The sequence below is a fragment of the Pterocles gutturalis genome, unplaced genomic scaffold (assembly GCF_000699245.1).
Source record: "Pterocles gutturalis isolate BGI_N339 unplaced genomic scaffold, ASM69924v1 scaffold12482, whole genome shotgun sequence".
Taxonomy (NCBI): Eukaryota; Metazoa; Chordata; class Aves; order Pterocliformes; family Pteroclidae; genus Pterocles; species Pterocles gutturalis.
This window is the reverse complement of record NW_010108046.1, coordinates 2,518-16,835: the sequence shown is the minus strand read 5'-3', so window position 1 is coordinate 16,835 and position 14,318 is coordinate 2,518. Positions and strand designations below refer to the sequence as shown.

The following is a 14,318-nucleotide window of genomic DNA, read 5'->3' as shown; positions in this document are numbered from 1 at the left end:
AGAGAACAGAGAGCAGCAGGCTGCTTGTGCCGCTGCCAGATCAGAGGTGTCTCACCTGCCTCCTGCTGTTGCTGTTTTTGCTGCTGTGGGAGAGTCCAGGGTGCACAAAAGACATCGAGGCCGCTGCAGGCAGCACCCCACATCTGGCACCAAGAGGGAGCAAAGACCTTGTCCTCCCTCCCTTCCCGTCTCACCCTTCCTTGGGAGAAGCTGGTGCTTCACCATTGTAATGCAGGAACAGATCATCTGATGGTTCAGGGGAGATGGAGGGATTCTTGTACTCAAAAAAAAAAAAAAACTCACCAAGTTTATGTTACTCCAGAGCTGCCTGTGATCCCCCGTCCACTGCAGCCCTCTCCTACTCAGATACCCCAAACCCAGAGTGTTCACCCCACCTCTTTTTCCCCCAGGCTATCCATTTTGTTGCTCCAAAGCTGAGTTTCTCTGCAGCACCAGGACATCTTGATCTGTCCCTAATCAGGAAGCCTCCTGTATAAGCAGAGCTCAGAGAGACTCCTGTAAAGGATTTATTTCCCCTGTATGAGGAGCACAGGAGCTCATGCGTATCGCTGTCGCAGCGTCTCTGCCAGGCTTTGGCTTTCCTGATTTCTCGGTGCCCCATGGTAGTGAGAGCACAAAGGATTTTAAAGAAGCTGACAACACCTGGTCTGGTGCATTTTTGGGGCTGGCCGCTCATGGTGGGATAACGGTGTGTTGCACAGAGCCCTGACCCGGTGCTGCTTTTTAATCAGCATCTGAATCATCGTAAGCGGGCTTGTTGGCAGTGTGTGCAGGCTGGCATCATGCAGCTTAACTCCTGGCAGATCTCTCAGCCTCACCCTCTGCGCTGTAGCTGGTTTAGGCAGGAGTTGGGAAGGCACCTGGCGTTTTGTATCAGCAATGGTGTGGCCAGCAGGAGCAGGGCAGCGATCGTCCCCCTGTGCTCGGCACTGGTGAGGCCGCACCTTGAATCCTGGGGTCAGTTTTGGGCCCCTCACCACAAGAAGGACATTGAGGGGCTGGAGCAGGTCCAGAGAAGGGCAACGAAGCTGGGGAAGGGTCTGGAGCACAGGGCTGACGAGGAGCGGCTGAGGGAGCTGGGGGGGTTCAGTCTGGAGAAGAGGAGGCTGAGAGGAGACCTCATCACTCTCTACAACTGCCTGAAAGGAGGGTGCAGCCAGGTGGGGGTTGGGCTCTTCTCCCAAGTAACAAGTGACAGGATGAGAGGAAATGTCCTCAAGTTGCACCAGGGGAGGTTTACATTGGATATTAGGGAGAAATTTCTTCACCGAAAGGGTCGTCAAGCACTGGAACGGGCTGCCCAGGGAAGTGGTGGCATCACCGTCCCTGGAGGGATTTAAAAGACGTGTAGATGTGGTGCTTGGGGACATGGGTTAGTGGTGGGCGTGGCAGTGGGAGGGTGCAGTTGGTGTCGATGATCTTAAAGGTCTTTTCCAACTAGCCTTCTGTACCCTAAAACTGTGGGAAATGCTCCCAAGTCTAAAGCATAAAGCTCTCTTTTCCCTCTGGTTCTCAACTCAGGCTGTAGCATTTCCCAGTGATTTGTGTTACTCCTGCTGCACTCTTCCCTGACTTTGCTCTGGGGCCGCGTTTCTCCTTTCCACTCCTCTCCTCTGCAGGTTGTGGCCAGCTCTCACTCCGTGGATTAGTTTTGCCGAGTCTTTGCTTACAATCTCCCCACGCTGTCTCCAGGTGCGAAGAGCAGTGCAGCACCCTGGATATTGTGACAACTGCTGGGGTGGTGGTTGGTGTTTCAGAATGTGCTGACCGAAGTAGCAGGATGCTCTGGTTGAACTCAGAAAGTCTCTTGAAGTTGCAGCTCTACTGCAAAATTAGGTTTTCATTGTTTAGAATGAAAGAAAAGAAGTTTTGGTATCTTATAAAGGAAAAAATGATTATTTTTTTTTTCTTAACTCCCACAGTCTCTGCTGGGTTACTCGTAGCTGCTGGGTAGCAGGTCGTACCCAACTGCCATGTACCCCGATTTCGGTCGTGACAGGTCACTGGGTGTGTGTCTTGAGCTGCTTTTGCGTGAGGTGGTGTTCAATAGCCACTACCTTATGGCTTTGCAGGGAAACAGCTGCCCTGCCTTAGGGGAAACACTGGCATCGCCACACTTTCGGTAGCGTAAAGGCTAGATTAAAAAGTACTTCATGTTAGGTGGAAGCCACTCATTCTTCATCTGCCCTTTTTTCAGTACCTGGAGAAGCAGTTCTGACCCCAGTAAGTTGTGATCCATGGCTACAGTGCTAATATGCCGAAGATTTCCGAGGCTGAGCAGGGTGACCACATTTTCAACTACAGCCAAGTGCAAGACCAAGAGCGGAAGCAGCGAAAGTAAGCAGGAAAAGGAAGAGAACCCAGAAACAGCCAACACCAGAACCGAAGGTGCGGCTACAATCCAGTTGCTGAATCCACTGGACTACAGAGTGTTGTATAATCCATCCGCCTACGCCAAAAGCCGAGCTGCCTCCCCGCAGCACGCTGCTCGGAGCGGCGGCCAGGCTCTCGGTGACACCTTCACCAGCCCTGGCAGCGCACAGGCTCAGCATACATTCGGTACCACCACTTCTCAAGGTTTGTCACCCCTCAGAAATGCCCTGACAAAGCCCAACTCCAAAACGCTCCTTGAGGAGGCCGTCTCAGCACATCCCTCTGCAGCACAAACCAAGGAGGAAGCAGAAAAGGAAAAAGCAGAGATGCATGATTCCAAGGAAGACCCTCGTGTGTTTCAGAAGGGAAGGCCTGAATACAGATCTCTCAGCTATGACAAGTCGGAGCCGATAGAGACCCTTCCTTCGGAAGAAGGTGACTCAATTTTACGCAGCGTGGCCGTATGTAAGGGCAGCCAGAGCCCGGAAGCTATCACAGATTATTTTCACAAGCTGAGTCGTTTGCCAGCAGAACATCACATGGTGGTGTTGTCCGAACCCAGGTTTAATACGCTGTGTTGCTCGGCTGTCAGAAACATCAGGTTGTTCAGCACTTCAGACCTCATCGAGATTTTAAAGGCTTGCATTCGTTTGGTTGTTCCACCCTCCCACCCTCTGCTGAACGCGTGCGAGAACGAGTTCTGCCGGCGGGCGTGGGACATGAACCTGGAGCAGCTGCTGCTGGTGGCCGATTGCTGGCGCTGTCTGGACCGTGCGGTGCCTTCCTACCTGAGCATTTTGTTCAGCTACACCAACATGCACTGGAAAGACCTCACTTTGCCCCAGTTTGTTCAGCTGCTTTATATCATAGGTGAAGGCCGGAGGTCACCCGCGGACTTGATGCAGAAGATGGAGAGCATGATTCTGAAACACTTGGACTCCTTCACCCTGGAGGAGGTGGGTGCTGTCTGCTTAGGGCTCTTCAAGTCCCTCAGTGGTATCTCTGACCATGTCATGAGAAAAATCGCAGACAGAGTCGCCCTACAGATGGAAGACATGAGCACCTACGCTTTGGTGAATGTGCTTAAAATGCTCCGCTACGCTCGCATGGACCACTTACCCCTCTTGAAGAAGCTTGGGAAGGTTATTCCCGCTCGCGTTCCTATGGTAAACATCCAGGGCATCATGCACATCTCTCTTTCCTGTTCCTCCCTACACTACTTTGACGAAGGCATCATGGCTGCTGTAGCCACGGCTTTGCCTTCTAAGGTGACTTACTGCCGAAGCAAAGATGCCGCCAAGTTCTTGTGGTCGTTTGGATGCCTGGACTACGAACCTCCCAACGAGGAGGAATTTTTCTCCAGCCTGATAGAGCAGATGCATAGAAAACTCTATGAATTTGGGAAGTTTCCTGAGCATCTCCTTACTGGTTTGCTTGGCCTGGCATTTGTCAAACGCTTCCCAGAGGAGCTGATAGACTATGCTTTGAGGGGTGAGTTTGTCCAGAAAATGAGAGGTAGTAAATACGAGCTCAAAAAGGACCTCTTCACCCTTAGTAGGAGTGTTGATATCGAGTGCCCGAGCTACCAGGGCAACCGCCTTCCCCCTCAGCTTTATGGAGAGTTTACCGAGATGGCTTTGAATCACGCAGAGCAGGAAATCTACGTCAGGCCTGAAATTGTGGAAGCCACGACTCTTCTCCAGAGCATGTTGGGTGGCCCCGAGTACGTGAGAAACCACATGATCCTGCCTCACACGAGATCGAGCGATCTGGAGGTTCATTTGGCTGCGGATGGACATCCCATCCCTTTCAACGCAAAGGACGCCATAGGAGATAAGAAACTAAAAGACATGGGAGTTAGTCTGACGGATGAGTTAATGGCTCAGCTTATAAAAGGGAGATCTAACAGCCGCTCTCCTGTGGAAGCGGAAAACGAAGCCAGGACTCCTGGGCAGGGGAGGAGGGAAGGAGCACGAGCACCAGACGCTGGGGATCGTGCTGCACATTCAGGTGGAGCTCTTACCACAGGTGCCAGATTGCAAGTTGAGCCTAAATTGGGGCGTTATCCTGAAGTTCCTTCTTCTCTCGCGTTGAATCAGCGGCCTCGGGGGGTGAAACTGGCCATTCAGGTGTCCAACCGAAACCACTATTGCTGCTGGTCCAAGCGGCTCTTGGGGCTGCACTGTTTGAAACGGCGGCAGCTGCGGCACCTGGGGTACGTGGTGGTCGAGCTTCCCTTCTGGGAATGGTTTCCCCTGCTCAGACGCACGCGGTTGGAGAAACTCAGCTACCTCCATTACAAAGTGTTCGACCCGGCGCTGCTCGGCAGGGCTGCCTAGTCCCCTCTGCTGCTCGCTCCGAGGCTGACGCAGCCTCCCAGATGTATCTCTCTTTCGGATTGCTGATGAAAATGGTCTCTGAGGGTTGGTTTAGTTTTTTGGCAGGTGCTTTGTGTGCTTGGGCTGCCTCGCTAAATTAGCCCATTCTGCTCTGCTGACAGTTGTGTGTCCCATGCTCTCCTTTTGTACGTAGATCCTCAAACGCTTCCGTGACAAATAAAAACCACCGCCCTGCTCGTTTTTCTCTGTGATTACTTTTTTCTCACCCTAAATGAAAGTAGATGGATTTGGTGACTCTAAGATCAGAACAGTGTCATGAGATTTAGGAGAGAATCAGGGTGATTTTTAGTCCTGAAGCTGACCCGGGTGCCAGGAGCACACACAAATATCTCCTTATGGTTTCCAGCACCATGGAGCTGGGGCTGGTGGGCACACAGCCTGAGTTTCTCCTTCAGGAGCAAGATGGAGCGTGAAAGCTGAGTGGTGAGGTGGCAGCTGGAGCTCAGAGTTGGGCTGCTCCGACCCGAAGACAGTAATTTCATGCTCAGCTCTCAGCAGTGGCCAGTGGGGAGGATTTACATCCTGTTGACCCTGGTGATAACGTCTGCCACTAACCGGGGCTGACAAACCCACCTTGAGATGATTCTCCTGCCTGGGTGATGAGATGATCTGTGCAAGCTCCAGCTGTGTGGAGCATCTGCTCTAGAGGCTGCTGGCTTCACATGGCTCCTGGTGTTATTTTCTTGCTCAGGGTGGGACCTGGTGTCTGATTTCTGCAGGATTATGAAGCACCGTAGGTCAGTGGACCAGCAGCTCCTGGTCATACGTAGGACACCAGGAAGGCACTTGGTGACTGGCTGCAGCAAGCCTGGTTTGAAATGACTTGTGCAAGGCCACAGAGGATCTTGCTGGCATAGAAAAGGACAGAGTGCAGTCCTTTAGGACATCCTGGTGGCACTTCATAGTCTTAGAATCCTTTGTGACCATAGAATGGTTAGGGTTGGAAGGGACCTTGAAGACGATAGAGTTGCAGTGATCTTTGAGTTGTTTGTTTTGACGAGTGATGACTTTGGTATTCCGATTTTGTGGGTGTTATATTTTTGAAGTGTTTGTAAATTCAGAACCTCCTTCCCATCACCGCCATGTGAGTTGCCCCCAGCACAGGAGACTTTTGCCTGTCCCCGATGATCCTTGTTCTCTGGCCTCAGCCAGCCCCTTTGCCTTCCTATCACAGCATGTCCAGCTGGTTCTCACTTTCCTTCTTCACCCAGGAGCTTAGTGCTAATCTCATCCCATTTAATCTGTCCTTTCACCCCCACTGGCTGTCTTTGAGTTGTATTTTAATGGGAAGAGGAAAAAAAAACACAGCCCTGGCTACAGGCAGCTCAGTAACCAGCTTCTGCTGTGAAGCAAGAGTGTCGGAGAGTTTTGCAGAAGAAGGGAGAGCAGTGACTGGGACGTGCAGATAATGGATTTTCCTTCTGAGATGCTGAACCTGGTGAGTTGGTTAATTCTGTCAGGGCCACAAACAGGTAGGAGAGAGTCCTATAAAATGTATATGTATACATACATACATAGCTCCTCATGGTGCAGAACAAGGAGCACTGAGTTGAAAGACAGAGAGTTTAGCAAGAGAATAAATTGTGATTAACCAGAGCTAATTGCCACAGATTAAGAGTGTGGTAGAGAAGGAGAGATTCAGGCTTAGGCTTGGAAGAAGATGTGAGTCTGTCCCAAGGGAATGGCTCGCACCCATCCGTCATCTGCCCAGCGCGAGGTAGCGCTGCCATGAGGAGTTTTCATGACCAGATGCCAAATGCCACCAGATGTAGGTGCCAAAAGTCAGACCAGTTCAAAAGCCTGTTTGAACAATTCCTCACTGGCAGCGCTGGACTGGAAACCAGTCCGGCTCAGAAAGGCTGGAAGGTGGTACTGGGGGAGCGTCGGTTTGGGCTTGTGCTCCCTGTGGAGGAGCAGGAATTGCTCCTGATGGCTGTCAGACCAAATTTTGGGCTAGAAGGAGCGCTCATCCAGCCTGCTATGGCTCTTTTTAGGTTTGGTCAAGCATTGCAGCCTTCAATCTCTGCTCTCTGCAGGCTGGGCTTCTCCTGTGTTAATTTTTATAGGTGGGACTTGTCCCTCAGCCACCACGTTTCTCGTTCCAGGCTGTTGTGGCGATTGCACAGGTGCTGCACCAGCATGCTTGGCAGGCAGGGAAAGCCAGCTCGTTAACACTCCGCGTTTCAGCGGCCGCACCGACGTGCCCCCAAAAGGGCAATTTCAATTTGGCTGAACTATAACAGCTTCGGCGGAAAAAATCATGAAAGGGCTGCTCGGTCGTGAAGGAAGCCGTGGGTTCCTGATTTGTGAGGTTGCCCGAAGCAATGACATATTAAAACCAAGGTCAGCGTAAGGTTAAAACTCTTACCTCGCAGATCATTTCATTCTTAAAAAGGATCTGATCTAACCAATTCGAGTCACGTTTTTGTCAATGGGAAGGACGGTGTGTTCACTTGAGTTTCTTTAATGGACATTGTCAGAAGAATCGGCCGCGTCAGCGTTCGGAACATGGATAATCACCCTTAGAGCTATTAAATGCCCTCTGCTCCCTTGGAGCTATTAAATACCGATTATTAATATTTGTGTTTAATCTTAGCTTACATCCGAGGCTCCCGGAGCCCTCCAGAAACATTTCTCTTTTTGGCAGCGCTGTGTTAGCGCTAGTTGGTGTTACCTGCATCCCGAGCGGCCCCGTCAGAGCTCGTCGCGTTGGGTGTTGTCCCAGAGCACCACCGGCAGGTCCTGCCAAGCTGAAGGCAGCAGATAGACCTGATGTGATGTTCTATCTACAAAACCTTCTGCATCTTGGATAAACTTTCAGATCTCATTTCTAGTCTGTCCATAGGTAGGATGCTTTTATTTAAAATAGCCATTTGTTCTTTAAAATTCCTCCAGGGGTTCACTAATTAATATTAACACAATTTTTTCTCTCAATCCCATCTGTCCATCACATTTAGGTTTTTATATTGGCTTGACCTCCCAGACTCAGATCTGAGCTGAATTTTAGGAACTACTGAGCTTGTAATTCATACAGGCTCCACACACTAAATCCTTTCACTGTTCGCTGATGTTCACTTTTTTATTTTGCCCTTTTTTTTTTTTTAACAAGCTGAATCTGATGCTCAGAAAGTGAGCTCTCTCCAACTGCCAAGATGGTAATAAACGTCTGTCTCCCGCAGTTCAAGCCAAGAATTCACTGCAACAAGGTAAAATAACGACGCGTTACGCTTTAGGGAGCTGGAGGGATGGAGGGGTTGGGTGGAAGTGGGGTGCTGGGCTGGCTGGGGCTGGGGAGGGCTTGTTCACCACTCTTCTGGGATATTTAGTGTTTCTGGAAGACTGATTTTTGGCTGGCCATGCCAAAAAAAAAAAACAAAGCAAAGGCAACCCACAGCAAACTCTTTTTTTTTGTGCGGTATGGCTGGTTCGGAGGGATTTTAACATGGGAGGCTGTGTATGGCCACTGGCAGTCGAGGACGGCTTTTCAGTCTGCAAAGCTGAGAGCATTTTTGTCAGTTAAAATCCCTAATCTTCCACTCTTTTAGCAGTCAGATCAGCTCTGCAAAGGGCTGGCCAGGTAGCAGAAGGTGCAGAGAAGAGCGGCTGGGGCTGCGTGGCTGGAGGAGAGTGGGAGTGGGTCTGTTCAGCACTAAAATGAAGGGTCTCTGGTGTTTTCTCAGCTGCACGTGAACCTGCAGCCTTGGGTCCTAGTTGATTTCATCTTGAGAATCTACAGAAGTGCTTGTGAAATTAGCTTCCTTTTATTTTCTTGCTTCACATTAAATCCACTTTTCTCCCGGAACACAGATTTCTGCTGATGGTTACGAAGTGGAGAATCTCATCTCCGAAGACCTTGCCAGGAGAAATCGTGGTTTCCGCAGCGAATACTTTATCAAACCTCCGGTCCACGTCACCATCTCTTTTCCCTTCAACATTGAGATCTGCAGGATTAATATCGACATCTCATCCGGGGGATACCAAACCTTCTCCGGGCTCGAAGTTTACACCTCTACCTCATGCAATAAAACCTCTTGGCAGAGCCCTGAGGGTCAGTTCTCAGGTCTGGCCGGTCAGCCTGTGTCGGACAAAGACACTTTCACGCTGGTGGGCAAAGCTGTCTTAAAAAATCAAAGCAAAGTGACGTTCGGCCACAGAGGCTTCAAGCCGAGGCCTCCCTTCCATCAGATGGAAAATGTCTTCTCCTACCCTGGCTCCGTATCTCAAGACCTCTGGAACAAAGGACCCTCCTCGCTGAGCAACGTGTCGCACTTAAAAATCTGCATCACCCACGTGGCTGGAGGCGGGCTGCCTTGCATTAAGAGGCTGGAGGTGTGGGGACAGCCTGCCAAGTCCTGCCCGCAGGAGGTCATCGAGGGTGTTTTTCAGGTGGCCTCCCAGTTCTTCGCCCAGGACGTCAGCAGCCTCAAGCCAGAGCTCTGGACGCCGATGGAGAGCGACTGCGAGCCCTTCAGCGCCAGTGACAGCGAGCAGCAGACCCTCCGCAAGCTGGTGGATGTCGTCCAAGACATTCCTGAAGAATTCCTGGACCCCATCACTCTGGAGATCATGACCTTCCCCATGCTCCTGCCCTCTGGGAAGGTGATCGACCAAACCACCTTGGAAAAATGCAACCGGAGCGAGGCGTCTTGGGGCAGGGTACCCAGTGACCCTTTCACTGGGGTGGCCTTCAGCCAGCAGTCGCAGCCCCTACCTCACCCTACGCTCAAGGCCAGGATAGACCATTTCCTCTTGCAGCACAGCATCCCTGGCACCAACCTGCTCGGGAGGGCCCACGCCTCGGAAATGCTCGTACCTTCTTCCGTAACAATGTCTTCTCTGAAAAGGAAAATGGACTGTATGGATCAGAGCTCCCTGCAGCCACCTTATTTTTCTTCTACAAACTTACTTGTCTCGTCTACCTCAGAGAACAGTGCTAAAAAAATGAAAACTGACAGTGACTCGCATTTGATCCAAATGGACTGTTCGACAGGTATCGTCACTTGTGGTTCTCGAGTGTCTTGACAGCCTGGGGCCGGGTTTTCAAGTCAGGAGGCTCCAGTACAGGTTCCCATCCTGCCTCTAGGAAGCTTTAAGGCCGTTGTTTTTTGCTGCTGATAGATTTCGTGGAAGTCAGGTCATCATCTTGTTCACTTCCCTCTCCTCAGCCCAACCTCCCATCCTGGGTGGTGTTTGCTCCCATTCCATTTTGGCTTTTTCTCCTCTCTAGGCTCATCATTCTCATCGTGTTACCCATGCAGCCTGTTTCACAGCCCTCTTGTTTGCTCAGGTCACCGTGTTTCCCTTTTAGTTTGTGTTCCCTTTCCCCTCCTTGCTTTCCAGCCACTGTCCACGTGCAGACAATGTTTTTATCACAGTGAGTGCTGGTTTGAAGCTTCTTGGGTGATTTATTGTCCCAGACATCCAATATGTGTTTGCATCAGTGAGAAAATATGTAACAGGAGGAAAAGAAACGTCTGGTGGTGCAGAGGTGATGGCACAGGGAGTCCTGGCTGGTGTGGGGCTTCTCACGAGGAGTGAGGTGGGGAGGAAAGCGGGACTGGGGGCACTAATCCTGCTCCTGGATTTTCCCAGTCAGTCACTGGGCTCTTGGTGCAGCTGGTCCCATTGCACAGGCTGTGTCCCCAGGACTCTGTACAGTCTCACGGGGCTGCTCTTGCTGCGGCAGAGGCTGAGCTGGGGGAGCGTGGGGCTGCACAGCCTCCTGGCCACGCTGAGCTCAGTGCAGTGGCACGAGGGCTCGGAACAGACGGCAGCGGGGGGGAGAGAACAGCACAGGCTGGGAGAGGCTTGCCCAGGGCTTGCAGCCAGTTAAAGTGGAAAAAAAATGAGACGTTGGACAGGGGATGGGACTTCTGTCTAAAGTGGGGGAAATGGGCACTGGTTTCCTTGTAGCTTTGCTTTCCCCAGCAGTGCTGCTGGGCATAAGCTCCAGGAGGCAGAAAAACTCTCCAGACTGCAGCCCTGAGATAAAATTCCCTAAAAAGCTGAGTGCTTTCACCCTCCTCGGTCCCCAGTCATGCCACAGCTTGTCACCAGGCAGCCACGGCAGCGCTGCAGCAGCGCAGACCTTGGGATCCACTGAACGCCGGGAGCAGGAGGGTGGGATACTCCTTGTAGGTCCAGGAGCTCCTGCCCAGCAGCATCCAAGTCCTGGGATGGGCTGGACTGGTGAGGAGGTGACAGTCCCTGGAAAGCAAAGGGGATCTGTGGTTTAAATACCGAGGAGATTCACACGTCTCCCCAAAACCTGTGTGCTCGTTGTGGTTTATTCTCTGCAGCCTCCAGTCCGTGGCTCGGGGGATCCTTCACCCAAATCCACACTTTTTTTGCCATGTTTGCTTTCTCCCTTGTTGCAATTCCCTTCAGGATTTTGGGAAACTTCTCCCATTAAACTGAATTCCTGCTTGAGGTAATAATCCCGCAGGAGGAGGAGGGTGAACTCAAGCTGGGAGGTGGGAAAGAGAATTCTTTACGATCTCAGATGTAGGTGAGCTTGATGAGAGCAGCACTGTGAGGCTGTCTGTCGAAAGCAGTCTGGGCTGAGTAGGACGATACAAATACACGGTGCACAAGCATCTCCTGGTTGCGTAAGGGCTGTCTCTAGGCAGGTAAGTCGAGTTTGCTTGTGTTCCCTAGACTAGTTGTCTGTAGTGTGTCAAAAATTGGCCCAAAGCTTCTGATGGCTGTTAATGCCTGTTGGTACCTGTCACTCATGGTAAGTTTCACACAAAATTGCCCAAAAATGTTCTTTTAGGAAAAAATTTAGGTGGTCCTTTGTTTTTAAAACAATTTCTTTAAAGATTTGGTTGAAAATAATGGATGTTTGGTGGTACTGGGAAGAGCAGAAATAAGCCCGACTGCACGTTACTGCTCTGATGTCTCAGTCTAGGGCTCATCCCGTGTTTTGGGAGGAATTTTTAGTTATTTTTCCTGCAGAGCTGTGCCCCAGCCCCCCCGGAGCAAACGCTGCCCTGGGGTTCCCGGGGGAGCTGTGCCCGTACATAAATAAAAGCCCGGTGCTCAGCCCCGGGAGCTCGTGCTTCGGTGTTTCATCAGCCTTGATTGCTGGAGCAAATTCACGGCGGTAATTCAAAGGGCTTCCTTTGGGAGCTGGATTTAACAGAATTAGCGATGCAGACATCGTTCTCATAACGCAGAGCCTTAATTAACGCCTTCGGTGTTGCACAGGACGAAACACTGCAGGGAAGGGTCCAATCCTGTACCTTCGGCTTTATCCCCCAGAACTGGGACAGAGAGCAGAAAGAGAGTCCCACAGATTTTGTTAGTGGCTTAAATGTTCCCAGTTAGCTGCAGGAAGCAAACCTGGGAGCGCTGGGCTGGGAGCCCCGGCGGAGCAGGCTGAGGGAGCTGCCCAGAGTTTCAGAGAGAAATGGTTTTATGGATTGTTTGGCATTTTGGCCTTTTTCTGACCTGCAGGTGTAAACTGGTTCCTGAATGTTCGTCGGCACTGGGGCATGATGTGAATGTCTGGCAGTGACCCGTGGGCTTCCCATCTTTAGGAGCTGGGGCACTGCATCCCCATCCTGGCACCTCTGTGGGGAAAACAGACCTCTCGGGGGGAAAAAAGTGGCAGAGCTCCTAAAATCCCAGGTGTTGGGAGGGTTCAGAGGCAAAGCAGCGTTTCTGTTGGGCATTGACCCCTTGCTTTCTCCCGGCATCCACTTCTCAAGCTTGTGCTTCTCTTTGCAGATCTGGTCTCTCACGAACAAAAACTGTCGGAGAGTTTGGACACTGCCTTGAACTCGGCGCTCAGCTCCATGCCCTCGTTCACAGCCAAGCTGATGAAAAGCCAGCAGCAGGCGCAGGGCGAGGGAGGCTGCAGCAGCTCGTGGAGCGCAGGCACCGTCCTCGGTGAGCGACCAGCGCCTCTGGTTCACCTCGGGGAGCGAGAGAAAACTGGGATTGCATTAACAGGGAGGGTTGTGCTGCTGCTCAGCATCTTTCTGCACCTCTTCATACCCCAAAATATTATATATTCAATAGAATATTGTATTCTCTCCCAGCAAGCTTTACTTAACAATCTCTAGCTCCTGTGGTTTTATCTCAGCGGTGTTAATGGTTTATTCTCCCAGCGAGGCAGGTTAGAGCTTGCTGGCCCCCAGAAAGTGAGGTGTGTTGTCCATGGCCGCAGTCCTGCTGTTTGCCCGTGTCGTTGGCTGTCGCTCGTCTGCCCGAGGACAACCCTGGATGCTGAGATGCCGTGCTCAGCCCAGGGTAGTTCAGGCTGAGAGCTCGCCCCACATCAAGGCTTTGGCTCTTCCCAGAGCTCTGGATTTGGGCTGAGTGGTTTAAATGGTGCCCGTTAGCTGCGCAGAGCAAGCTGGGGAGCTGCCACGTGGATGAGGAGTGAGTCTGGTGCGGAGATGCAGCTGGAGAGGTGTAAATCTGGCAAATGCCCTGTAGCATGGTGTTCGGACCCTGAACAGGAGCAGGGAACGGCAGCAGCATCACAGGCCGACCAGCCAAGTGTGTGCCCACGATTTTCAACTGTGTCCTCACAGTTTTCATCCCACCTGCTAGCTGCACACGCTAATCCAGCTGTGTGTGCGTTCCCAAAATTATTTCTTTGGGCTGCAGGGAAGCATTGAACCTTCACCCATCCCTCCCCAGGCTGATGCCTGAACTGCTGCCTTGCTCCCCTTCCTCCTGAGCGGGGATCTGCCCGCTCGTGGCAGAGAAGAGGGTTCAGAGGGACCAGGCGACCCTGGGGAAGGGCTGGGGCTCTGCAGCTCACTCTCTCTCTCCGATTAGCTTTTCCGCAGCGACATTAAGCTATTAAGCTTTTTCCTGTCCCCTTTCAAATTGCTGCTGTTAAGCTGACGTGATCCAGCCCCTTCTGAGCACAACCTGCCCCAGGAGCTGGACTGTTCCCTTCACTTGCACTAGTGACAGAGAAAACGGGCCACAGTCCTGAGCCGTGAGCAGCTGCAGCTCCTCTGGGTGTCCACAGAAAGGGGGGCTCTCCGTGGGCAGGACTGGGCACTGGTGGCACAGGGTGGATTTGCCCCCCCCCCAACCGAGCCACTTCTCTTGTCCCCTTTGCAGAGCACGGCAGGAGCAGCCAGACCCCAGGATGCTCTTCCTGCGGCAAAACCTTCTCCTCTTACTTCAAAACGGAGCCCATTTACCAGCTGCCCTGCGGCCACCTCGTGTGTCGCCCGTGCTTGGGCGAGAAGCAGAAATCCCTCTCGGCGATCCTCTGCGGGAGCTGTAAGAGGTCGGCTGCCACCCACGACGTCAGGAGGGGGCATTTCTGACCCCTTCGGAGCTGCCGGGAGGACGAGGACAAGGAGCCGCTGCTGTTCCCTGCGTCCGTATCGATCCGTAGGACGAAGGCCTTTGGAGAGCTTGGCAGCCGAGCACCCGTCACGGCGGAGAGGATTTGATCTTCTTGTGCTTACAGAGTAGTGGGGGGTGGGGGGTTAGAGCATCGTGCCGGAGCAAAGCAAGCTGAGGATAACAAAAGCCATAGCTTCTTTAACG

General features: G+C 52.0%; 2 protein-coding genes across 3 annotated transcripts; both read left to right on the top strand.

Annotated features, from left to right (window-relative positions):
* The first annotated feature begins 2,258 nt into the window (after positions 1–2,258).
* Positions 2,259–4,733, top strand: FASTKD5 (FAST kinase domains 5). The gene has a single exon (XM_010072491.1). It carries the CDS (start codon positions 2,259–2,261, stop codon positions 4,731–4,733), a length of 2,475 nt encoding a protein of 824 aa, XP_010070793.1.
* A 3,142-nt stretch (positions 4,734–7,875) lies between these two features.
* On the top strand, positions 7,876–14,092 carry UBOX5 (U-box domain containing 5). Of its 2 annotated transcripts, XM_010072489.1 has the most exons (4): positions 7,876–7,999; positions 8,601–9,783; positions 12,525–12,686; positions 13,881–14,092. In XM_010072489.1, exons 1-4 carry the CDS (start codon positions 7,946–7,948, stop codon positions 14,090–14,092), a joined length of 1,611 nt encoding a protein of 536 aa, XP_010070791.1. In that variant the 5' UTR covers positions 7,876–7,945. The 2 variants fall into 2 exon arrangements, with proteins under 2 accessions (XP_010070791.1, XP_010070792.1); XM_010072490.1 differs by lacking the exon at positions 12,525–12,686.
* The last annotated feature ends 226 nt before the right edge of the window (positions 14,093–14,318 follow it).

Coding starts and splice junctions, on each gene's coding strand:
- UBOX5 (XM_010072489.1), top strand. CDS start 7,946: ATGGTAATAAACGTCTGTCTCCCGCAGTTCAAGCCAAGAATTCACTGC. Junction 8,000..8,600: donor CAAGAATTCACTGCAACAAG/GTAAAATAACGA, acceptor CCCGGAACACAG/ATTTCTGCTGATGGTTACGA. Junction 12,687..13,880: donor GAGCGCAGGCACCGTCCTCG/GTGAGCGACCAG, acceptor TCCCCTTTGCAG/AGCACGGCAGGAGCAGCCAG.
- FASTKD5 (XM_010072491.1), top strand. CDS start 2,259: ATGGCTACAGTGCTAATATGCCGAAGATTTCCGAGGCTGAGCAGGGTG.